This window comes from Pelodiscus sinensis, chromosome 1, assembly GCF_049634645.1.
Source record: "Pelodiscus sinensis isolate JC-2024 chromosome 1, ASM4963464v1, whole genome shotgun sequence".
Classification (NCBI taxonomy): Eukaryota; Metazoa; Chordata; order Testudines; family Trionychidae; genus Pelodiscus; species Pelodiscus sinensis.
This window is the reverse complement of record NC_134711.1, coordinates 327,396,265-327,422,197: the sequence shown is the minus strand read 5'-3', so window position 1 is coordinate 327,422,197 and position 25,933 is coordinate 327,396,265. Positions and strand designations below refer to the sequence as shown.

At 45.6% G+C, this 25,933-nt stretch overlaps 2 protein-coding genes across 2 annotated transcripts; one reads left to right on the top strand and one right to left on the bottom strand.

Annotated features, from left to right (window-relative positions):
- Positions 1-4,409: 4,409 nt before the first annotated feature.
- Positions 4,410-5,345, bottom strand: LOC102455830 (olfactory receptor 51G2-like). The gene has a single exon (XM_006132521.2). The coding sequence runs from the start codon at positions 5,343-5,345 to the stop codon at positions 4,410-4,412; it is 936 nt and encodes a 311-aa protein (XP_006132583.2).
- A 12,160-nt stretch (positions 5,346-17,505) lies between these two features.
- Positions 17,506-18,441, top strand: LOC102444083 (olfactory receptor 51G2-like). The gene has a single exon (XM_014578290.3). The coding sequence runs from the start codon at positions 17,506-17,508 to the stop codon at positions 18,439-18,441; it is 936 nt and encodes a 311-aa protein (XP_014433776.3).
- Positions 18,442-25,933: the final 7,492 nt, after the last annotated feature.

The window sequence follows — 25,933 nt, the reverse complement described above, 5'->3', positions numbered from 1 at the left end:
AGCTCCCCTGCAGCCAATCTGGCTGCGGGCCTCCTGGCCACCACCAGCCTCTCCTCAGCTGGTTCGGTGTAGAGTTTCCCAGCCACTGCTGGCCCTCCCTGGCACTCAGGGGCGGATATAGGGCAGGGCGAGCAGGGCGGCCGCCCCGGGCCCTGCGCTTCAGAAAGCCTCGCGCATGCGCCGTGGCAAAGGGAGGCCCCGCGAAATTATGCTGCCCTGGGCCCCGCAAAATGGTCATCTGCCCCTGCTGGCACTTGCCCCACTGCAGCTGACCTGTCAGTCCTGCCACTGGCCTCCCAGTGGGCCCCATTCCCACAGATGTTGCCAGACCAGAGAATCCTGGATTTTGGAGCTACAACCTGTATTAACAACATTTTCTGGAGAAGTGTCAACATCTCTTTTGCATGGGAAATCACTCCTCATCAATCTATTAGAATTCTTTGAGTGGGCCAACAGCATGTAGGCAGGGCTGATCCAGAGGAAACAGTGTACTTGGGTATTCAGAAGTACTTGGACTTAACATCGCTCACTAAAGACTGTTAAGAAATGTATGAAGTCATGGAAGAAATGTTCCCTTATTAATCACTATCTGTTTAAATACAAGAAATAAAGGGTTGGAATAAATGGACAGTGTTCAAAATGGAGAGAAAACTGGTGGTGTCTCATAAAGATCTGTATTGGGACCAATGCTCCTCCAGATATTCATAAATGATCTGGTAAAAGGAATGGCAAAATGTTCTAAGACATGATTATTCAATATACTTAAGTCCACAGCACACTGAAGAGTTACAATGGGATCTCACCAGACTGTCTCTGTGGGAAGGAAAATGGAAGATGAAATTCAGTGTTGGCATTACTCCCTGGGAAACATTATTTAACTAGACACAAAATGATAGTTCTAAATTAGCTGTTACTTCACAAGGAAGAGATGTAGGAGTCACTGTGGATAGTTCTCTGAAAACATCCTCTCAGTCAAAAAAGCTAACCACATTTTAAGGAACCATAAAGGGACAGACACAATGAGCTGACCCCCACCTGGTGGTAACAGCTTCCAAGAGCACAGCCTACTCTGGTCAAGTCCCTATGGGGCTGCTGATATGACTGAAGGTGGGTTTCTGTGCCCCTCTGATAGTCCCACAAGTAGTGCAGCCCTCAGAGATTATGCGGCACCCAGAGCGCTCAGGAAAGGCCAGGACTGTGAGGGTACGTCTACACTACATGCCTCTGTCGGCAGAGGCATGTAGATTTGTTTATTCAGCAAAGGTAAATGAAGCCGCGATTTAAATGATCGCGGCTTCATTTACATTTACCTGGCTGCCGCGCTGAGCCGACAAACAGCTGATCAGCTGTTTGTCGGCTCGCCGCTAGTCTGGACATTCCCCCTGTCGACATCAAAGCCCTTTGTCGGCAGCCCCGGTAAACCTCATTCCACGAGGAATAACGGGGCTGCCGACAAAGGGCTTTGATGTCGACAGGGGGAACGTCCAGACTAGCGGCGAGCCGACAAACAGCTGATCAGCTGTTTGTCAGCTCAGCGCGGCAGCCATATAAATGTAAATGAAGCCGCGATCATTTAAATCGTGGCTTCATTTACCTTTGCCTACAACCCTAATCTACATGCTTCTGCCGACAGAGGCATGTAGTGTAGACACAGCCTGATTGCAGAAGAACTTTTAGCTCTTATCATGGCCCCTGCATGTTTAACCAGACATGAGATAGTGACAAGCCAGTGTAATCAGAAACAATATCCACATTGTGATGCTTCACCCCCATATTTTTATAGAAATGGCTTTTTAAAAATATTATATGCATAGTTCAAATATACATAATGCAAAACAGGGCAAGTCACCTATCATTCAAGAGCCTGTAAATTCTTGAATGGGTATGTTCTATTTGTATGCATGCATCTTTCTTGAATGTGCATTTAGAAATGTAAAGTGCCAGCCTGTTTATTAATCTAGGTCTTCTAGGCTAGGTCTAGACAGCAGCGCTATTTTGGGATACTGGAAGTATTCCAAAATAGCAATTCCGTGTCTTTAAATGCACCCGTTATTTTGAAATATATTTCAAAATAATGAGTGTGCTATTCCACATTCCTGTAACCCTCATTCCATGAGGGTTAAGGGACTTGTCGGAATAATGGTTTATTTTGAAATCTGGCACTGTATAGACAGTGCCAGATTTCAAAATAAGCTATTTCTGAATAACTTCAAAATAAACTACACAAATTGCGTAGCACAAATTGTGTAACTTATGTTGAATTAAGAGTGCTGTGTAGACACATCCCTAATGAAAGACATTAGTAGCACATAAAGAACTTAATGACCCAGTGCTCAAGACAATGATCTGTGAATAGTATTTTTCCCTATACATTCGAAACTGTGATTGATCCTACAAAGACATGTGATCATGACATCTTGTGCTGGAATCCATCTTGAATTTGGTATTTTTTGAAAGGGTGTTGGGGGCATAGGACAAAGGCTTCCCACCCTGTGGAAATTCTATTATGGAATGGGAGGCAAATTATGATGGTCTTCAGCTGCTTTGCAGACTGCTCTCCACCCTGAGAGGATACATGAAAGCACCTGGAAACAAAATCACTGGAACTACTCAGGGTGCATCTAGACTACAGGGTTTTATTGAAAAAAGTGGCCTTTTTTCGAAAAAAACTTCCTCTGTGTCTATTCTGCTGCTGCATTCTTTTGAAAGTAAATTGAAAGAACACTGCAGGGTTTTTGATCATGGTAAACCTCATTTTATGAGGAATAACGCCTTTTTTTTGGAATTACTCTTTCGTAAAAAGGTGCTATTGAATGCAAATGGTGCTTTTTTGAAAGAGAGCATCTAGACTCTTGAAAAAGCGGCTCGCTTCTTCAAAAAATCTGCTTGTAGTCTAGACGCTCTCTTTCAAAAGAGGCTTGTAGTCTAGACATGGTCTCCCTGGGGCTCTAAGTCGAGGTAGCGCATCCACACTAACGGAGTCTGCCTAAGACTAATTTTGAGGCATTAACTTTAGTGTGGAGATGCTATTTCAATTTTGTTATTTTGGGAGTTATTAAATCAATTTCAGTTATTCTGAAATAGTTTCCTAGTGTAGACATGCCTAGTGTATTAGGCTTGGCTGGCTTCTTTTATTTTAGCTTAGTGACTTACTTTGATCTGTCTGTCATCACATGCAGCCACAGAAATCCTAGTTTTGGTACTTAATAAAAATCACTTTTGTTTATTATTAAACCCCGTCTAAATAACTGTTACCTGGGTGGGAGGAAATGTGCGTATCTCTCTCACACAGATAAAGTGAGCAAACTTTACGAGCTTTCTCTGTACAACTTTCATAGGGTATGTCTACACTACCACCCTAGTTCGAACTAGGGTGGTTAATGTTGGCAATCGAAGTTGCAAATGAAGCCCGGGATTTAAATATCCTGGGCTTCATTTGCATCTTGCTGGGTGCCGCCATTTTTTAAATCCCCATTAGTGTGGACTCCCTGCCCGCGGCTACACGTGGGATGGAGTAGGTAGTTCGAATTAGGCTTTCTAATTCGAACTACCGGTACACCTCGTGGAACTACCTAATTCAAACTACCTACTCCGTGCCACGTGTAGCCGTGGGCACGGAATCCGCACTAATGGGGATTTAAAAATGGCAGCACCCGGCAAGATGGAAATGAAGCCCGGGATATTTAAATCCCGGGCTTCATTTGCAACTTCGATTGCCTACATTAACCACCCTAGTTCGAACTAGGGTGGTAGTGTAGACATACCCATATAGAGTCAGACCAATTGAATTGGGGTTTTGGTCCCACTGGGGCTGTGTTCTTGGGTGTTGTTGGAGAGATGAGCTGTTCTCAGAGTCTGTGTTACTCTACTGGGATGCTATTACCTCAATACTTTGATTTTGCTGGGGAAGAGCAGAGATTCCGATCCACAGGAGGAGGTGGTGGGTTCCCTGAGCAGGAAGGTAGGCAGGCGGGAAGGTGGGCAGGTATGACTAGCCCCTCAGGTGACAGTCTCAAAGGGATTTCTGTGATTCAACCTGTCGTACACATCCCTCCTAGTTAACGAGTGTATCAACAGGAATTCTGAGATTGAAACAGCCACCAATATGGTTCTTTTTGGGTCAACATCCAACCAGTCCTCCAAATCTCTGAAAAAACAGTCACTTTATAATTGCTTCTGCCTGCTTTGCTCTCCTTCCTGCATTGCCCTGTCCTCCCCCACTAGTGGATGGAGATAGAATCCTTACCGATTGTCTATGCTTTAAACCCCATGTGCAATTATGTCTACAGAGTTGAGATCAGTTGCTCTTGTCATCTGGAATGTATGGGTTGAGGACGGAACAGGTGGTCCTGGCACAAGTTCTTTGTCTCCTGTGTCATCAACATGGAGTTGAGTGAGGAATTGACCCTTCACTTGATGAACACCCTGATGATCCTCACACGAAGGTGTTTGCTTTTCACGCTGTACACGATTGGGTTCATCAGGGGTGGGACCAGCAGGCAGATATAGCCCAGGACAATCTGAAGTGCCTGAGAAGAGCTATTACCAAATCGGTACATCACAACCAAGCTGATGTCTGGGGTGTAGAAGAGCAGGACAGCGCAGAGGTGGGAGACGCAGGTGTTCAGGGCCCTGAAGGTCTCTGCATGGGATGCAACGCTCAGCACTGTTTTGAGGATCAACACATAGGAGAGGAAGATGAGCAGCCAGTCCAACCCCATCGTTAAGAGCTTAGTAAACAAGCCCAAGATAATGTTGACTCTGATATCTGCACAAGCCAGCTTCATGACCTCTTGATGCAAGCAGTAGGAATGGGAGAGGACATTGGATTGACAGTATCGGTACCTTTTCAAGAGAAGGGGAAGTGGAAGTATTACAACCACCCCTCTTAGCACACATACCAGTCCCATCTTGACAATTCTCGGCAGGGTTAAGATGGACGCATATCTCAGAGGGTCATGGATTGCGATGAAACGGTCCAAGGCCATGAGCAAGAGCACAGAGGATTCAATGCATTGAAGTGAGTGGATAAAGAACAGTTGGGCAAAACAGGCATCCCGGCTGATCTCCCTGGAGTTAAACAAGTATATGCCCAGCATTGTTGGTATGGTAACAATTGATAAGCCAAGGTCTGTGATGGACAACATGGAAAGGAAAATGTACATGGGCTCATGGAGGCTTGTGTCTGCTTTTATAATGAACAGAATGACTGAATTGCCTACTATCGAAATACCATACATGAAGCAGAAGGGGATGGAGATCCAGAGATGTGCATCTTCATTCCCTGATATCCCAGTGAGAAGGAACACTGCGGAACTGAGTTTGGTGTCATTGACAGCTGACATGATGTAGTAGAGAAGTCAGAGGAGATTTGAATTTTCCTTCCTGAAAGGAAGAGGTACAGAAAGATTAATTGATAATGAACGAGACTTTCTGTTCTCAGTGCAATTCTAGAGACTCCCAGGACCTCAAGAAAAAACAAAAGAAACCTAGCATTGGATTTACACCACCGATTGGAAAACAGGTACTGCCAGACTACATCAGACCTGTAGTCCATCCAGGCCAGTACCCAGTGATCAGTCTGAGATGCTGTAGATAAAGGTGGGAGAAGCCACACTCTGTGCAACTCTGGTATAACATGTTCCCAGGGAAAGTTTATCCCAGACACACATTAAACCTGCTTGACTACTGTGTGATGACCTTCCCACCAAAAAATATTCCTTCCGGCCCACCCCTTCTGAGTGTGGCCCAATGTATCATGATATGTGGGTAAACACATGGCAAGTGCATGAGGAAAATGGCCATTGTACTTAGTGTCATGCACGGAAGCTATTTATAAGTGTGTTTCATTCCCTCATTTTATATTGTTATAAAGTTTCATTATTTTCTCCACTTCTGAGTATCCCAGTTATGTCACTGCCTATTTGCAGTCCACAGAATCATTTTTAGGGCCAGGTTTTGAATACATCACTCCAGATTTCCATATTTTATCTCAATCACAACTCGGCCTTATTAACTTCCCTTGAATGCTCCCAGTGATACACTCTGAACCCCCCCTCCCCCAAGAAAAAGGGGAGTGCTTTGCCTCTGCACGATTGACTGAATCCAGAAAGTCTAGTCATCCTGCAGAAGTCTGATCATCCATTCAGGAACTGCATCTTCTCCTCAGGCAAAATTCTGAAGAGGATGGTACTACAAATGGGTGAACAATAAAAGCGCTATGGGGTGCATCTACATTGCACTCGCAGGTCGAAATAAGCTATGGAATTAGAGCTATGCAAATTGTGTATCTCATTTCGATCTAATTTTGAAACAAAGTGCTATTCTGGAACATCCCTTAACCCTTGTGGAATGAGGGTTACAGGGATGATGGAATAGCGTGCCTGTTATTTCAAAATCAATTTCAAAATAACGGGCACGTTTAAAGACATGGAATAACTATTCTGGGATACCGTGGGTAGCCTGAAATAGCACTGCTGTCTAGATGTAGGTCTAGGTATCCACTAGAGGCAAACTAGCTCAGTGGTTTGAGCATTGGCTTGCTAAACCAAGTTTATGAGCTCAATCCTTGAGGAGGCCATCTGAGGCAAATTTGTCAGGAATGCTATTTGGTCCTGCTGTGAGGGCAGAGGGCTGGACTTGATGACCTCTCAAGGTCCCTTCCAGCTCTATGAGATGGTATATCTCCATATATATTATATTAGTTCTGTTCTCTCTGGCTTATGCAAAGCCTTGCACGGGTATTTCAGAGGAATAATATTCATGGCTTTGGCTGTACATGTTAGCAATAGCTTCTGGTCAGTTATCAGGAGACAGTATAATCAAACTGTTCACTGATGGAAGAGGAAATATCACAAACCCATTGCAAGCAGTATGCGGAGTATTTCTGAACCTGAAATATTCCCTAAGAAAAAGCCATTACGGAAGAAAGCTACCATTGCTCCTACCTGTAAAGATTACATCAACTCTGCTGCTAGCTTTTGAGATACATGCATGTCATGAAAGTTTGTCTTGTAATATTTGTATTACAAAGACATATTTTGGCACGAGAATGACACAACTGTTCTTTAGCAACCCATTCTTTCTCTTTTGGTCTTCTTTCAGAGATGATTTCCCAGGTTAGAGTGGGACAGGAAAGGTCCCATCTGTCATCTGGATTTTTTCAGAATCGGAAAATATCACACCATCTCCACCCTCACTGTGTTACTTGTCAGCAAGCAAAAGTCTAGTAGCAGCTCTGTCCCTGGGTTAAGAGTTCTCCTGGTTTAACCACAGGTCCTGTTCTGTCAGTCTGTAGCCTGAATCTGGAGTGATAACAGGTACTGGGCTCAGTATATAACATTTTCATTCCCTGGGCTCTCACTTGCTAGCACAGAGAGACCTCCAGCACCGGTTATTCAGGTACAATGAGCGTTTGCAAGAAGTGGATTTCACAGAATTATAGCATTGGAAGGGACTTTGGGAGGTCATCAAATCCAGTCTCTTGCCCTCATTACAGGACTCTCAGCACAGTCCTGACCATCCCTGACTGGTATTTTTCTAAACGGTTCTTAAGTATGTCCAAGGATAGGGATTCCACAACCCCCCTAGGCAATTTATTCCTGTACTTAACCATCCTGACCATTACGAATTTTTTCCTAATGTCCAACTTAAACCTCCCTTGCTGCAATTTAAGCCCATTGCTTCTTGACCTATCATCAGAAGTCAAAGAGAATAATTTTAAACCTTACTCCTTGTGACAATCTTTTGGGGTATGTCTACACTACCCCGCTAGTTCGAACTAGCGGGGTAGTGTAGACATACCCTTAGATACTTGAAAGCTGCTATCTTGTTCCCTCTCAGTCTTCTCTTTTACAGACTAAACAAATCCAGTTCTTTCAAACTTCCCTCATAGCTCATATTCTCTAGACTTTTAATAATTTTTAAGTATCAGAGGGGTAGCCATGTTAGTCTGAATCTGCAAAAGCGGCAGATTAAACAAAGACTGTGAATGGCTTGCTAACTACAAAAGCAGCTTCTCCTCTCTTGGAATTCACACCTCCAGATCAGCTACTAGAAGTGGCCCTCATCCTCCTTGATTGGATCCACCTCATCTTCTCTAGCCTGATTCTGGCCTGCATATTTATACCTGCCTCTGGATATTTCCACTACATGAATCTGACGAAGTGGGTCTTTGCCCACGAAAGCTTATACTCCTACACTGAAGTTAGTGTATAAGGTGCCACAGGACTCCTCACCGTTTTTTTAATAATTTTTGTTTTCTTCTCTGGACCTTCTCCAATTTCCTCACATCTTTCCTGAAATGTGGTACCCCTCGGAACTGGGCATAAAATCTCACTGAAGCCTAATCAGTGTACAGCAGAATAGAAGAATAACTCCTGGGCTACGTCTAGACTACATCCTTTTTTCGGAAAAGGGATGTAAATTAGACTTATCGCAATTGCTAATGAAGCGGGGATTTCAATCTCCCCCGCTTCATTAGCATAAAAATGGCTGCCACTTTTTTTCGGCACGGAGCTTTGCCAGAGAAAAGTGCCAGTCTAGACGCTGATCTTGCGGAAAATAAAGCCTTTTCCAAAAGATCCCTTATCCCTTATTTCAAGAGGGATAAGGGATCTTTTGGAAAAGGCTTTATTTTCCAAAAGATCAGCATCTATACTGGTGCTTTTTTCTAGCAAAGCTCCATGCCGAAAAAAAGCAGCAGCCATTTTTATGCTAATGAAGCGGGGGAGATTTAAATCCCTGCTTCATTAGCAATTGCGATACGTCTAATTTACATCCCTTTTCCGAAAAAGGGATGTAGTCTAGATGTAGCCCTGGTGTCTTACTTACAACACTCCTGCTAATGCATCCCAGAATCATGTTTGCTTCTTTTTTTTTGTGTGCTCCATTATGACCTCTGGATCCCTCTCCCGAATACTTTTTCTTGGCAGTCATTTCCCATTTTTTATGTGTGAAACTGGCTGTTGCTTTTTAAGTGGAGCACTTTGCATTTGTCCTTATTGATTTTCATCCTGTTTATCGCAGACCTTTTCTCCAGTTTGTCCAGATCATTTTGAATTATGATCTTATCCTCTGAACTACTTGCAGCCCCTCCCAGCTTGGTATCACCTGCAAATTTAGTAAGCGTAGTCTCTATGCCAAAATCTAAAATCATTGACGAAGATATTGAATAGAACCCTCCCAGGACATATCCCGGTGAAACTCCATGCATAATGCCCTTCCAGCATGACTGTGAACCATTGGTAACTAGTCTCTGGGAATGGGTGACCAGTAATGTACCCATGTTATAGGAGCTCCATCTAGGTTGCGTTTCCTTACATTGTTCATGCAAGACTCTATCAACACCTTTACTAAAGGCCAGATTATGTTACATCTACCACTTCCCTCCTGTTCACAAAACTTGTTACCCTGTCAAACCCCACCCTGCTCCCCAGGTTGGTTTGACAAGATTTGTTCTTCAAAAATCCATGCTGATTCTTACGTATCACCCTATTATCTTCCAGATATTCGCAAATGGCTGGGGAAAGCTGAAGACTCTTGGCCTGTTTGAGTCCCCCTCTGAGTGGGGGGCTGGGGTCAGAGACAAGTCCAGACCGTTGCTTGAAAACCCTCCTATTCTCCCACGTTAAACTTTCTTCTCCCTGTTGAGCTGGACCAGAACTTTGGTTGCAGAAGGCTGTCTGGTCATTGCCACTACGCACAGGGGCCAAAAGCATTTCCAGCAGCCGTTTGGTAGCCTGAGACCCATCCCAAGACTGTGAGGATCAAGAAGGAAAGCAACAAGGCCTGATATTTAGTGCTCGGGAAGGAGAAAAGAGTCAGAGATACCGGTGGCATGTAACTCTGAGGAGTGACTCTAGGACACAAATGTTGGAGCCTTCAGGCAGTCAGCAAACAGAAGCATGCCCTGTGAGACCTGTTACTACAGAGTAACGCCGCTCTGAGTTCCCGCCTTCACAACAAAGCCAGGAGAAAAACCTTTTCAAAGGCATTTGTTGATTGAATTTCAAGGAGCCAATACACTTGGTGTGATTTGGAAGCTGGTCACTGACATTCCGCAGGGTTTCCTGGCAGAAGGGGGCCCAGGGCACTTGGCACCAGTAGAAATGGAACCACTTGAGAAAGCCTGACTCCGGGCATCAGGGCTGTCAGTCTCCGAGCTCTGTGTGCGTGTCAGATTGCTGTGTGGCTTAAACAGCCTACTGCAAATCATTGCCAGATGTCAGGGAGGGATCCCAAGCTCCCTAGTGCTGCCTGCCCTCCAGTCCACCTCTGAGTCACCCCGACAGCCCAGCTGAGTCCTCTGCCGCTGCACAGAACAGCTGCCAATGCAAACAGCCTGCAGCCTTCGCCCTGCACTTGGCATGTTACAGACAGTGAAACCTGCCAACGTACCCAGTTCCTGCTAGAAGGGAGCCGCTGGCACCAGAGGTCGTCACCCTGAAGCACAAGGAGTCACTGGAGAGGTTGCACGGGCAGCAGGCAGCGTGTGTTCAGATAGAGAGGCAGCTGCCTTTATTCAGCATGTTTGTACCTTCCCTCGGGAGCTACTTGGCCATCAGGGAACCACAGCTGTTTGGCTTCATGTGCACCAGCTTTAACCCCACCTCAGCCAATGGCAAACAGCAGGAGGCCAGATCCCAGGCGATGGGTAATGATGCTAAACAACTGGCCTGCAGCACCAGCCCTCCTGCAGGCTCTGTTCCTGGAATCAGGGCTTGTCAGCCCTGTTCAGTATGTGGCTACCATGAGGCTGGCCAAGTGGTAACAATGATGCTGTCATATCTGTGATGCTGCTATAATAAAGTACAACAGAAGATACATAATATAAGACCAGATTTCTCCCTGGCACCCCACTTCCCTGAATTAACATTGTAGGGGTTAGGCCAGGGAACGGAAATTCTTCAAGACTCCATAGATGGAAGTTTCTCTTGGATGGTTCCAGGAGGGGGAAATCCCTTCCCTTTTTCCTGAGGAATGAAAAGGGGGACCCAGCATCCATGGATCCTCAAAGTTAGGCACAGAGCTCAGGGATTCTCTTGTAGCCAGACCCACCTAGCCACACTTTCTGGATCTCCAGAGCTGCTCTAGGACCTTCTCCAGCTCCCAGCTAGCCCAGGCTGATCAGCGATGTGCTACCAGGGCCTGTCACAGCAGCCGCTGCCCACAGAGTCTGCCAATGGGGCATTGTGCATGGTAGAAGGTGTTACGTATGGTTTGGAAGGCTGGTTAGAATCGCTGATGGGCACAATCCTCCAGCCATGGAGTAGTCAGGGGTTTTCGACCATCCCATACCCAGAGCACAGCCACAGACTATGATGGAGAAGATGAATGAATATGGTGACGAGCATCAGAACCTCCACATCGGCCCCTCCATGTGGGACAGTCTCTCCAATTCCACACCTAACAAGAGTGGCTCAGCTGTGCAAATCTCCCTCCGCTCCCCTGCAGCGAAGTCCAATGCACAGCACTTGTAAAGGCTCTCTGCCACACTGGCCCCTGTCTTGTTTGATTGTTCGACAGACCTCTGACTTCTGAAGAGAAATTAAAGAGACTGGGACTTTTCAGCTTAGAAAAGAGAAGACTAAGGGGGGATATGATAGAGGTCTATAAAATCATGAGTGGTGTGGAGAAAGTGAATAAGGAAAAGTTCCCATTGATGAACCAGAGGTTCGAGGATTGTCTAGGGGTGTTTTTTTGTGGCAAGGGACTGGGGCTGCGAAGGAGGAAGGCCCGAGACTTAAATGCACTTAGCCAATTACTAACTTTATTAACTGCAATTTGATTATATTAAATCACTGTCTCTGATTCGTCTTAGACAGTGCAGCATGCAAAAAAAGAATAGAACAAATAAAACCAATACAGCAATAATAAAAACTCCTCCTGTAGCCAATCCTTCTATGGTTATCTTTGAACAGCTGGTGGAGTTAGTCATTCATCTACATATACTTAACAACCTCTAAATATGAAATGGTTAATACAATATAGTAAGCAATACTCACAAGCCCAGAAACGATTACGATGCACAGACACAAAATAACGCGTAGCGTGCTCCGTATTCGTACACCCTTTCGTGATTCGGTGGGTGGGAGGTAGCCTTGGGTGATCAACCCCTCAGCCAGGCTGGACGATACGTGCCTTCTATTTTTTTATACGGATCCGAGCTTAGGGCGCAGGGTGCTTTATACTATAATTTTGACATCCGGTACCATATTAGGGTTATTTGATATCCGGTACCATATCAGGGTTCCTTCCTTGAGACATGATGTCTGTCTCAAGGCATTGTGGTCAGTGCCTGATGCAGACATGACTGGCACACATGAAAGCTAGCTATGTTTTTTCTTTCCCTGTTCCAGGTACTTGTTAACTGGTGTATTATGACAGCTCATTTTCCTTATTCCTATCTTGTCCTGTTTTTAGTGCTCATTAATGTAACGTTTTTCCCTACTCTTATCTTCCTGGACCAGGTGCTTGCCAAGTTCAAATTCCGTTTACAGGGGACTGCGCTGGGGCTTGAAGGCCCCTGGCCCGGGCGCTTGCCAAGTCCAGTTCCGTTTACTGAGAATTGTGCTGAGCACCCAAGGGAATTCAAGCTCTGTCTCTGGATCTGCCTCAGTGGCCTGTGTTTCCCTTGTGAGGGGCTTTTGTGCGGCAGTATGGGCAATACGTGCGAGGCCGTGGTCAAAAGGACCTGCTACATGACACCCATAATATAAGAACTAGGGGCCACCAAACAAAATTAATGGGCAGAAGGTTTAAAACAAATAAAAGGAAGTTCTTCTTCACACAGAGCATAGTCAACCTGTGGAACTCCTTGCCTGAGGAGGTTGTGAAGGCTAAGACTAAGACTATACCAGGGTTTTAAAATAGAACTGGATAAATTCATGACAGTTAAGTCCATTAATGGCTATTAGCCAGGATATGTAAGAAATGGTGTCCCTAGCCTCTGTTTGTCAGGGGCTGGAGATGGATGGCAAGAGAGAGATCACTTGATCATTACCTGTTCGGTTCCCTCCCTCTAGGACACCTGGCATTGGCCACTGTCAGCAGACAGGATACTGGGCTAGATGGACCTTTCTTCTGACCCAGTATGGCCATTTTTATGTTCTGAGTTACTTTAAAAAATTGCTGTTAATTACTGAGAATGAATATGACTCATACATCCTAAAAATCACGAGAAAGGTTACAAATAATTAGTTTTAAATATATTATGGGACAGGTGGGGGCTTTTTGCTTCTAGGCCTCTGAGGCGCATCGGCTTCAGATTTTCTGGATTTCCAGGCAGCTTCTGACCCATGAGGGGGTCCAGCAATGGGCAACGGTGTCACACGGGGAAGCGGGTGAGTGGGGCTTGAATGGGGGTCTGGGTGTTTCCTCTTTATTGTGTGGGAAATGGGGTCACTCGAAGAGTGGGTTCAGGATGGGAGGCTGAGGGGGGACCTAGCCCTGCCCCCCAGAGTGTTATTCAACTAAATTGAAATGTTTCCTTTTCACCCCATTTGGGGGGAGAGTTTTCTGGTCATGGAAAAGTCAAAAACTCCCGCTCAGTCTAGCCCATCAGAGTAGCCCATCGGCTACTCTAACCAGCCTTCTCGTCTCTGCGCAGCCCCCTCCATCCTGTACAAAGACCCTTCTGCAAGTCCTGTGGGCAGTGGCTGCTGGGACAGGCCCTGGTAGCGCATCTCTGACCAGCCTGCGCTAGCAAGGAGCCGGTGAGGGTCCTAGAGCAGTTGTGGGGGCCCACAGATTATGAGAGGGTAGGCCGAGCTACCAGTGGATCACTGAGATCTGGGCCTAACTTTGGGGATCTTGATATCCTGGGTCCCCCTTTTCATTCCCCCTTGAGAAGGGAAAAGACACTCCCCCCCCCCCCGGAATGATCTAAAGGAAATGTCCATACATGGAGTCTTGCGGATTGTCCCATCCCAGACCCGCACAATGGGTTTGTAATGTAGGAAATGGGAGAAATCTGACCCTATCTTCTAATTGACTTTATTGCAGCAAGATCACAGCCGTGAGAGCATCACCATTCTCCTGTGGCCTCCCCCGACGGAGCCAGGGAGTTAATGAGATGCATGTGAAGTGTGATGAAAAGCCCAGATTCCAGTAACAGACCCTGAACTGGGCTGGTGCTGCAAGCCAGTTGTTTAGTGTCACCTCCCATCCCCTGTGATTTGGCCTCCTGCCATTTGCCATTGGCCGTGATGGGGTTAAAGCTGGTGCACACGAAGCCAAGCAGCTGAGGTTCCCTGATGGCCAAGTGGCCCCCAAGGGAAGGTACAAACATGCTTCATAAAGGCAGTTGCCTCCCTATCTGATCACACACTGCCTGCTGCCCGTGCAACCTCTCCGATGACTCCTTGTGCTGTAGGGTGACGACCTCTGGTGCCAGCGGCTCCCTTCTAGCAGGAACTGGGTACGTTGGCAGGTTTCACTGTCTGTAACATGCTGAGTGCAGGGCGAAGGCTGCAGGCTGTTTGCATTGGCAGCTGTTCTGTGCAGTGGCAAAGGATTCGGGTGGGCTGTTGGGGTGACTCAGTGATGGGGTTGGGGGGCAGGCAGCGCTAGGTAGCTTGGGATCCCTCCCCTACATCTGTCCATGCTCCGCAGTCCATTATTCAAGATACACAGAAATCTGACAGTCAAAGAAAGCTTGGAGTGTACAAATCTCTGATGCCCCAAGTCAGGATTTCTCCAGGCGTCCTGTTTCTAGAGGTGCCGTGTGCTCTGGGCCCAATCCTGCCAGGGACTGAGCAAGAGGACACCCCATGGAATATTAGTGACGAGTTCCCTCGTTGGCTCAAGTGGATTCTCTCCTGCAAATTTAAGTAGCAAACACACTTGCAATAGTTTTATTTTCTGACTCGAATGGGACAGAGAGAGAGAGAGTAAATGCAACAGGCTACTTTCTTGTGTGAAACAAAGTTCCATCTCTCTTAATACTCATGCATCTGGCTTTTAAATACACTCCCTGCTAATCCGAATGTGCCTGAAGCACAGCTGTGGGCTCACCATGTCCTAGAGAGCGAGTGCTCACGGAATGAGTATTTCTATACTAGCCCCAATGCCTATTACCACTCCAGGTAGAAACTCCAGACTGTCAGGTCAGAACCTGCAGAAAACCTGTCAGCTCTTAACCCAGGACAGAGGAGGACTAGATTGTGACAAATGACTGAGATGGCTGAATTCATTTTAAGTCCAACTCTAATCTGAGAAGTCATTTCTCAAAGAGGGACGGGGTAAGGATCAGTTGAGATGTGTGTTCTGAAGAACAGCTCTCTACATGGCATGCCAGACTTTTCATTGTATTACTAAGACTGCAAACCAGATGTCCATAGCGTGCATGTATATCGAAAGTCAGCAGCAGAGATGCTAGAATCTGTAGCAGTTAGGTCTTTTCTGCTTAATGGCTTTTGATTTAGAAAGTATTTCAGAAATACTCTATATTCTGTTGGCAAGGGGTGAGTTCTAATAACTCTAGCTTGATACTGCCTCCTGGTAACTGACCAGAAGCTGTTTCTAACACATTTAGAAACCTTAGAGGGGTTAGTCTGTGTTAGTCTGTGACACCTAAGTCTAACCAAAATATATAGAATCAAGAGCTTCATGGACAAACCCTGCTTCATCAGATGAATTGGAGTAGACATAACAAACCAATATATATGTAACAGCAAAAGTACCTGTGAATTGTAGGATCTGTGTTAATGATGCTTATTAAGTGGGCCAATTTATCTGCCATTAATATCTGCATTTCTACATAAAAAAGTATGTATGGGACACAGCCAGACTATTTAATTAACCTCCCTAACATGAGTCGTACAATTGAGAGGTACTTCTGCTATTATATAGATTGCTTGGTTTCTGTTATTTCCACTCCAAATCATCTGATGAAGTGATTCGATATATTTTGGTTATTCCCTGAGGTGTCACAGGACCACTTACATCATGGATCAGGAATACAATCCTTCTACAATACTTGTGCAAAACTTTCCAAAAAGTCCAGAGGGAACAGAACTGTCAGTCTGGGTTCTTGCAAAGAGCAGAGCTGAGATGCAGGAAAGGAGACTGCAATAGTGTTTGTAAGTAATTTATACCCATCACCTCTTACAGGCACATGACTGAAATAACTCATAATGGATAGCAAATCTTGGCACTCCCATTTGTGAAGCCAACTGCTTCCCTGCCAAGCTGAAGGAACTCTCTGTGTTAACTTGTAACTTGACAAATATCTACGGATTTTTGCATAGGGAGAGAGTGCAGATGAAAAATGAGGAAAACGATGGGGGAAAATTGGTGAAGGTCCAGAGAAGAGCAACAAAAATGATTAAAGGTCTAGAATATTTAACCTATGAGGGAAAGCTGAAAGAACTGGGCTTCTTTAGTGCAGAAAAGAGAAGACTGAGAGGAGGCATTATAGCAGCTTTCAAGTATCTAAAAGGGTGTTACAGGGAGGAGGGAGAAAATTGTTCTTCCTGGCCTCTGAGGATAGAAGAAGAAGCAATGGGTTTAAACTGCAGCAAGGGAGATTTGGGTTGCACTTTAGGAAAAACTTCCTAACTGTCAGGGTGGTTTAACACTGGAATAAGTTGCCTAGGGCGGTTGTTCAATTTCCATCACTACAGATATTTAAGAGCAGGTTATATAGACATCTATCAGGGATGGAGATGGTACTGGGTCCTGCCATGAGGGCAGAGGACTGCACTCGATAACCTCTCGAGGTCCCTTCCAGTCCTAGTATTCTATGATTCTACACATATAGGCTGTGTCTACATTGGCCCCTATTCCGTAATAGGGATGCAAATGTAGCACTTTGGAATAGGCAAATCCGCGGGGGATTTAAATATCCCCCGCTGCATTTGCATTAACATGGCTGCCGCTTTTTTCCGGCTTGGAGATAAGCCAGAGAAAAGCGCCAGTCTGGACGCGATCCTCCGGAAAATAAGCTCTTTTCCGGAGGATCTCTTATTCCTACTTTCAGGTATTCCAAAGTGCTACATTTGCATCCCTATTACGGAATAGGGGCCAATGTAGAAACAGCCATAGTATTTTTTCCCCGAAAGAACACAATTGTAGTGTGGATAAGTGACGTTTTTTTCGGAAAAGAGCTGTTTTTCCGAAAAAAACCTCTGCGGTATAGACATAATCTGAGACTGCCTGAAGAGCCCTGACAGGATATAAGAGAATCCCAAACCACTGAGGTAAGAAGGAAACATTCCCTGGGAGACAGTTATGTAATTTCTGCCATTTTCAGGGATTCTTATACCTTTCCCTGCAGCATCTAGAATTGTCCGCTTCATAGAGGACAATGGAGATTGTAGGTCTGATCCAGTCTGGCAGTAGTATAACTCCAAGACTATATTTTTGCAGCTCTTCCATGACCTCCTGGGAAGCTCTAGATCTACACTGGGAGGAAAAGAGGCCTACTTCAATATCATTTACTCTCCTATTCTTTTTCTTGTCAGGAAGGAAAGTTCAAAACTCTTCAGACCTGCCAAGCACATTATGTCAGCTACCAATGACACCAAATTTAACCGCACAGTGTTCCTTCTCACCGGGATACCTGGGCAGGAAGACGTCCATCTCTGGATCGCTATCCCCTTCTGCTTCATGTATGTTGTTTCACTAGTAGCAAATTCAATCATCCTCTTCATTATTAAAACAGATCCAACCCTCCATGAGCCCATGTACATTTTCCTTTCCATGTTGGCCAGCACAGACCTTGGCTTATTGATATCCACCATACCGACAATACTAGGCGTATACTTGTTTAACTTTAGGGAAATCAGCCCCAATGCCTGTTTTACTCAGGTGTTCTTCATCCACACACTTCAATGCACTGAGTCGGCTGTGCTCTTGTTGATGGCTTTTGACCGCTATGTTGCCATCTGTAATCCCCTCAGATATACGTCCATTTTAGCACACCCGAGAATAGCCAAAATGGGGCTGGTGTTTGTGCTAAGATCGGCGGCCCTAATATTCCCCCTCCCCTTTCTCTTGAAACGGTACCACTATTGTCGAGCCAATGTGCTCTCCCACTCCTACTGCCTGCATCAAGACGTCATGACGATGGCTTGTGCGGACATCACCGTGAACAACATCTATGGCTTATCTGTTGCATTCTCAACGATGGGGCTGGACTCGCTGCTCATCTTCCTGTCTTACGTGATGATCCTCAAAACGGTGCTGAGCATCACATCCCACACAAAGTGCCTCAGAGCCCTGAACACCTGCGTCTCCCATCTGTGTGCTGTGCTGCTCTTCTACATACCAGAGATTGGACTGGCTCTGCTACACAGATTTGGGAGCAGCTCTTCTCACTTGCTTCAGGTTGTCCTGGGCTATGTCTACCGGCTGGTGCCCCCTCTGGTCCATCCAATTGTGTACAGCATGAAAAGCGAACATCTTCGTGGGAGGATAATCAGGGTGTTTGTCAAGTGAAGGCTCAGTTCATCACCCAGCCCCATTGCTGATGACATGGGAGACAAAATCTAGGACTACAGCCACTTAATCCCTCTTGGATCATGTACCCTGAGGTCCTTTCCTCTGCCCCATGTCTTCCTACAAAGCTATCCGGCCTCCTCCTTCTGTTTATCCATAGCTCCATGTCCCAAGCAGGGGTGAGGAACCTAAAGACTGGGGGCTGGATGCGGTCCCAAGTTTGCATGGATCCAGCCCCCAAGGCTCAGAGCTCCCTCCCCAAAGCATTGGAGGGGCCTTGCTAGCATTCCAGCTCCCCTGCTGCCCCACTATGGGGCTGTAGCACAGAAAAATCTACTAGCCTGAGTCCCCCTGAGTTCTGGTGTGTGAGGGGAATGTGGGGAGAATCCTTCTTCTCAGTCAGGGGCTACGATAGTGAGCGTTTGGATTTTGTTTCTGATTTTTTTGGGCTTCTCATTTGTGTGCAGCCCCTGAATGATTTTTCTGTAGGTCAGTGGCCTCTGACCCAAAATGGATTGGTTCCCGAACCCTGTCCTAGAGCCAGGCCTATCACATAAGGAAGAGATGCCCAGGGAACCAGAGTCACTGTGAGGAATCACAGACACGCCACCTGCCCTGGACCGGTGGCTTGGAGGCCCGAGAAAAGCTGCAAGCCATGTCACTGGCCCCATAACATATAACCCAGGAACTGGGGAGAGTCTGGGTCTCCCCACAGCTGCCTGGATTCCATGGCTAGCTCTTGCCACAGCCCAGCTCAAGGCTGGCCAGGGGGCAGAGCCTCAGAAAAGTGGAGGAGGAGGGGACTGGGCCGAGTGTAAAGGGATGGAGTAGGAGGAGCTTCAGAGGAAAAGGAGGGGTAGAGGGTGCAGCAAGAGTTAAGCCAAGTTGAGCACAGCATGCCGGGTGATGGAGGCCCCTAAGTAAAGGAGTAGGGTGGCCACCATCTTTGTAGACTCTGTCGGGGGTGAGGTGGGGAAGGTCTGTGCTCTTGGAAGCCATGACCCATGGGCATTGCTCCGCCTGGACCCCTGGCGGCTCTAAACTCCACTGATGCTTGGGGAGAACAGGTCGGAGAATCAACCCCCAGTAACTGGCTTCTGGCCATGCCTGCTCTCTGCCGGGTCTGAGGGAGGAAGTAGCAGGAATTTGGTCAATTGCAGGAATAGGAGGAGCCCCGTGGAGCTAGATTTGAATCCTGCCCCTTTCTAGTAATGGAATCCTAAGGTTGGAAGAGACCTCAGGAGGTCTTCGAGTCTAACCACTGCTCAGAGCAGGACCATAGTATGAATATGTATGGTTGTTCTAACGGCTTGTTCATTCCTCGTGTGAGGGAGATGTAGGACACCTCATGCGCCAAGTGATTCGCAAACACCTCATGGTTGCATGCAGCTTTCTGGGGCATAACTCTCTTCCTTGCCATCAGGGCTCTTTAGCCTAGTGTCTCTACCACCAATGGACCAGAAATATCCACTTACCAGCCCTCAATTCCTTTGTTTGTGGATTCTCCACTTGAGATAAATCCAGCAGCAGCAATTTCTGGGATTTTATTGGGAGTCTCACATTATTTCCTGTCATTCTTACAGCCCCAAGTTCTAGGACCAAGACTTTTTGTGGGAATTTCAGCTCTCAGTTTCCTTGAAAAGGATTATGTGAAAAAGTAAGCTACTGAAAAGTTGAAAATCTGAAGTAGGTACATCGTAAAGGCTCAGAAATGAAATGCAAATGGAAGCAAGAGCAATATTAAAATATTTAAAAATCTCATTATTGTAAATGAATCTCATTTTGGGGGGCAGTGTAACAGCTACATTTAGTATTGGGCTTTGGAATACTGCATCCATAGTTTAAAACATCTGAAGAACCACTAACAAAAATCACAAAAATTCATGGCAATTTTTTCCCCAAGTGCATTCAACCAGTAAGAATGTGAATCAATGAGAGGGCCACTGGACAATGAAAATGTGAAAGGAGCCTCAAGGAAGATGAGGCTGTTGCAGACAGGTGAGATGAATTCTTTGACTTGGTCTTCACTGAAGAGGATGTCAGGGAGAGTCCCACAACTGAGCCTTTCTCACACGGTCCCACAATGACGTGTCAGTAGTGGCTATGATATGGAACCCGCATTCATCACAGTGATGTGATTATGAAATGGTTATGACATAATCTTGATGTTACCATCACAGGATATATCTTGTGAGATATCACTGGAAAAGTTATGATTTGCATAATATGTTTTCTCTATTTGTCTGCATTCATCATTCTTGTACTTGAAATTATGAATATTGACTGTGTCTGTGGCTATGTCTACACTACACTGTTCTTCCAGAAAAAGCTACGCAAATTGCGAACCATAATTTACATAGCTTTTTTCCACATCTTTTTTCCAAAGAGGCTTTTCCAACATTGGGCCTCATCTAAGAGGGAAGGTCCTTTCATGTATTGAGAACTGGTTAAAAGACAGGAAACAAAGGGTAGGAATAAAAGTTATATTTTCAGAATGGAGAGGGGTAACTAGTGGTGTCCCCCAAGGGTGAGTCCTAGGACCAATCCTATTCAACTTATTCATAAATGATCTAGAAAAAGGGGCAAGCAGTGAGGTAGTAAAGTTCGCAGATGATACTAAACTGTTCAAGATAGTCAAGACAGAAGCAGATTGTGAAGAACTTCAAAAAGATCTTACAAGACTAAGTGATTGGGCAACAAAATGGCAAATGAAGTTTAATGTGGATAAGTGTTAAGTAAAGCATGTTGGAAAATATAACTTCAACCCCAACTATATGGCTGTGAGGATAGTGTCACCAGGAGGGCTTTGGCTTCCTCGACCATGGAGTGCTATTCCAGGAAGGACTGCTAAGCAGGGATGGCGTCCACCTTTTGAGGAGGGGGAAGACCCGATTTGAACACAGAATGACTAACCTAGTGAGGAGGGCTTTAAACTAGGTTCGACAGGGACAGGTGAGCAAAGCCCACAGGTAAGTGGAGAACATGGAGACCTGGGAGATGGGTCAGAAATGGGAGGGAGCGTGATCTACAATAGCAGAGAGAAAGGAGGGTCAGGGCAAAACTGGGAGGCAAGGTCAAATCAGGATCTTAGATGCCTATATACAAATGCGAGAAGTATGGGAAGTAAGCAGGAAGAACTGGAAGTGCTAATAAATAAGTACAATTATGACATTGTTGGCATCACAGAAACTTGGGATAATACACGTGATTGAAATGTTTGTATAGAAGGGTACAGCTTGTTCAGGAAGGATAGACAGGGAAAAAAGGGAGGAGGTGTTGCCTTATACATTAAAAATGAACACACTTAGAGTGAGGTTGAGGTTGGCATAGGAGATGGAAATGTTGAGAGTCTCTGGGTTAGGCTACAAGGGATTAAAAACAAAGGTGATGTCATGCTAGGAGTCTACCACAGGCCACCTACCCAGGTGGAAGAAGTGGATGAGGCTTTTTTTAAACAACTAACAAAATCATCCAAAGCCCAATATTTGGTGGTGATGGGGGACTTCAAATATCCAGATATTCATTGGAAAAATAACACTGCGGAGCACAGACTATCCAATAAGTTCTTGGACTGCATTGGAGACAACTTTTTATTTCAGAAGGTTGAAAAAGCTACCAGGGAGAAAGCTGTTCTAGATTTGATCCTAACAAATAGGGAGGAACTGGTTGAGAATTTGGAAGTGGAAGGCAGCTTGAGTGAAAGTGATCATGAAATCACAGAGTTCACAATTCTAAGGAAGGGTAGAAGGGAGAACAGCAAAATAGAGACAATGGATTTTGGGAAGGTGGATTTTGGTTAGCTCAGAGAGCTGATAGGTAAGATCCCATGGGAATCGAGATTGAAAGGAAAAACAACTGAGGAGAGTTGGCAGTTTTTCAAAGGGACATTGTTAAGGGCCCAAAAGCAAGCTATTCCGATGTGTTGGAAAGATAGAACATATGGCAAAAGACCATCTTGTCTTAACCACGAGATCTTGAATGATCTAAAAATAAAAAAGGAGTCATATAAAAAATGGAAAGTAGGACAAATTACAAAGGATGAATATAGGCAAACAGCACAGGAATGCAGGGGCAATATTAGAAAGGCAAAGGCACAGAATGAGCTCAAACTAGCTACGGGAATAAAGGGAAACAAGAAGACGTTTTATAAATACATTAGAAGCAAGAAGAAGATCAAGGAGAGGGTAGGCCCACTGGTCAGTGAAGAGGGAGAAACAGTAACAGGAAACTTGGAAATGGCAGAGATGCTCAATGACTTCTTTGTTTCGGTGTTTACCGAGAAGTCTGTAGGAATGCCTAACCTAGTGTATTCTAGTGGAAAGGGGGTAATTTTAGAAGGTAAAATAAAAAAAGAACAAGTTAAAAATCACCTAGAAAAGTTAGATGCCTGCAAGTCACCAGGGCCTGATGAAATGCATCCTAGAATACTCAAGGAGCTGATAGAGGAGGTATATGAGCCTCTAGCAATCATCTTTGGAAAATCATGGGAGACAGGAGAGATTCCAGAGGACTGGAAAAGGGCAAATATAGTGCCCATCTATAAAAAGGGAAATAAGAACAACCCAGGAAACTACAGACCAGTTAGTTTAACTTCTGTGCCAGGGAAGATAATGGAGCAAGTAATTAAGGAAATCATCTGTAAAGACTTGGAAAGTGGCAAGGTGATAGGGAACAGCCAGTATGGATTTGTTAAGAACAAATCATGTCAAACCAATCTGATAGCTTTCTTTAATAGGATAACGAGTCTTGTGGATAAGAGAGAAGCGGTGGATGTGGCATACCTAGACTTTAGTGAGGCGTTTGATACGGTCTCGCATGATATTCTTATCAATAAACTAGGTAAATACAACTTAGATGGGGCTACTATAAGGTGGGTGCATAACTGGTTGGATAACCATTGTCAGAGAGTAGTTATTAATGGTTCTCAGTCATGCTGGAAGGGTAAAACAAGTGGGGTTCCACAGGGGTCTGTTTTGGGACTGGTTCTGTTCAATATCTTCATCAGTGATTTAGATATTGGTGGTGAGAGCACACTTATTGCGTTTGTGGATGATACCAAGCTGGGAGGTATTGCGACTAATCTGGAGGATAGGGTCATAATTCAAAATGACTTGGACAAATTGGAGAAATGGTCTGAGATAAATAGGATGAAGTTTAATAAAGAGAAATGCAAAGTGCTCCACTTAAGAAGGAACAATCAGTTTCACACATACTGAATGGGAAGCGACAGTCTAGGAAGGAGTACGGCAGAAAGGGATCTAGGGGTTATAGTGGACCACAAGTTAAATATGAGTCAGCAGTGTGATGCTGTTGCAAAGAAAGCAAATATGATTCTGGGATGTATTAACAGGTGTGTTGTGAGCAAGATGCGAGAAGTCATTCTGCCGCTCTACTCTGTGCTGCTTAGGCCTCAGTTGGAGTATTGTGTCCAGTTCTGGGCACCGCATTTCAAGAAAGATGTGGAAAAATTGGAGATGGTCCAGAGAAGAGCAACGAGAATGATTAAAGGTCTAGAGAACATGACCTATGAGGGAAGGCTGAAGGAATTGGGTTTGTTTAGTTTAGAAAAGAGAAGACTGAGGGGGGACATGATAGCTGTTTGCAGATATCTAAAAGGGTGTCGTCATAAGGAGGAGGGAGAAAACTTGTTCATCTTGGCCTATGAGGATAGAACAAGAAACAATGGGCTTAAACTGCAGCAAGGGAAGTTTAGGTTGGACATTAGGAAAAAGTTCCTAACTGTCAGGGTGGTCAAACAATGAATAAATTGACCAGGGAGATTGTGGAATCTCGGGCTTCATTTGTATGTTCCCGGGCGCCGCCATTTTTAAATGCCCCATAGTTCGAACTACCTGCCCATGGCTACACACGACACGGACTAGGTTGTTCAAATTAAAGCTCCTAATTCAAACTACTGTTAAACCTCTTTGCAGGAGGAATAACAGTAGTTCGAATTAGGAGCTTTAATTCGAATTATCTAGTCTATATCGCATGTAGCCGCGGGCAGGTAGTTCGAACTATGGGGTATTTAAAAATGGCGGTGTCCAGAACATGCAAAAAAGCCCAGGATATTTAAATCCCGGGCTTCATTTGCAAGTTCGAATGCCTACATTAGCCACCCTAGTTTGAACTAGGGTGCAGTGTAGACATACCCTAACAGAGTTTAAAGAGAAACTAGAAAAATTCATGGAGGCTAGGTCAATAAAAGGCTATTAGGCAGGTGGTAGGAAAGGTGTTCCTGGCCTCTGTTTGTCAGAGGCTGGAGATGGATGGCACGTGACAAATTGCTTGATCATTGTCTTCGGTCCACCCCTTCTGGGGCACTTGGCGCTGGCCACTGTCGGAAGACAGGCTACTGGGCTAGATGGACCTTTGATCTGACCCAGTATGGCCACTCTTATGTTCTTATGTACACTGGGCCAAATGTTGGGGAAAAAAAACCTTTTCTGGAACATCCGGTCTTCCTCGTAAAATAAGGTAAAAAATTTTTGGAAAAGCAGACGTGTTCCCTGGACGTGGCAGAGTTTTTCTGGGATACTTCCAGTATGCTGGAAAAACTCTGCAGCGTAGACGTAGCCTGTGTAAATCGAAGGAGTTTCCTCGGGGTTACTCCCTCAACTAGCCTTTCTGATTCAACGACAGAACTAGACAGTGCTGATGCTTCATCAACAGAGATAATGGACCATGGAAGGACTTAGTTTTCCTCTGAACGATTGACCTAGCCTACAGAGATAGGACACCAGACCAACTGGCACCAAACTCCATGTCGGTACCTGTGTTTTTCTACAAACGGGGCTGGAAACTTAGCTTGAAACACAGCGTTCCCACCATAGGGGAAATATATATAAGGTGACTATGGGGGAGTGGATGCACCACCCTGCCTCAGTGACCCTCTGCCAGTCTTCATCTAGCCCCCAACTCGGAGCAAAATGCAGTCTGTATGGGCTGCTCATCTCCGGCGTAGGAGTGAGAACCTGCTATCCCTGCTTAGGATGGCTGCTTCTCTACAGCCCTCCTAGCTCCGGGCTGTGCTCCAGGCCCTACAGCCTGGAAGTTCGCTTGGACAGAGCTCTCCAGGCCTTGCCTTGCTGCCCCAACATGCCTTGAGCTCCTGGGAGCCTCCTGCTTTCCCAGCTGCCAGCTCCTTACTACTCTTCCTCTGAGCTGGCAACTACTCTCCTTTATATAGCCCCCAGCTGGGCCCTCATTAGCCAGAACTGCCTCAGCTGGGTCTTTGCTGCCAGCTCCGGCTTCCTGCCTGGTTTTACCCTTAAAGGGCCAGTGCAGGGCAAGCACCCTGTCACACACCCTCCCTTTCTGTTCGGGCTTCCCTCACCCCACCTGCCTCCATTCCGGGCTTGTAGCTTACTCTCACCTCGGACCTGGCTTCCCCCAGAGCCCGAGCTACCGCTGGGTTCTTTCTAACCACCTCTGAGCATGCGCAGCAGATGAGGCGTCCCGGCTGACGTGCCCCCAACCCCCAGAGAGTTGC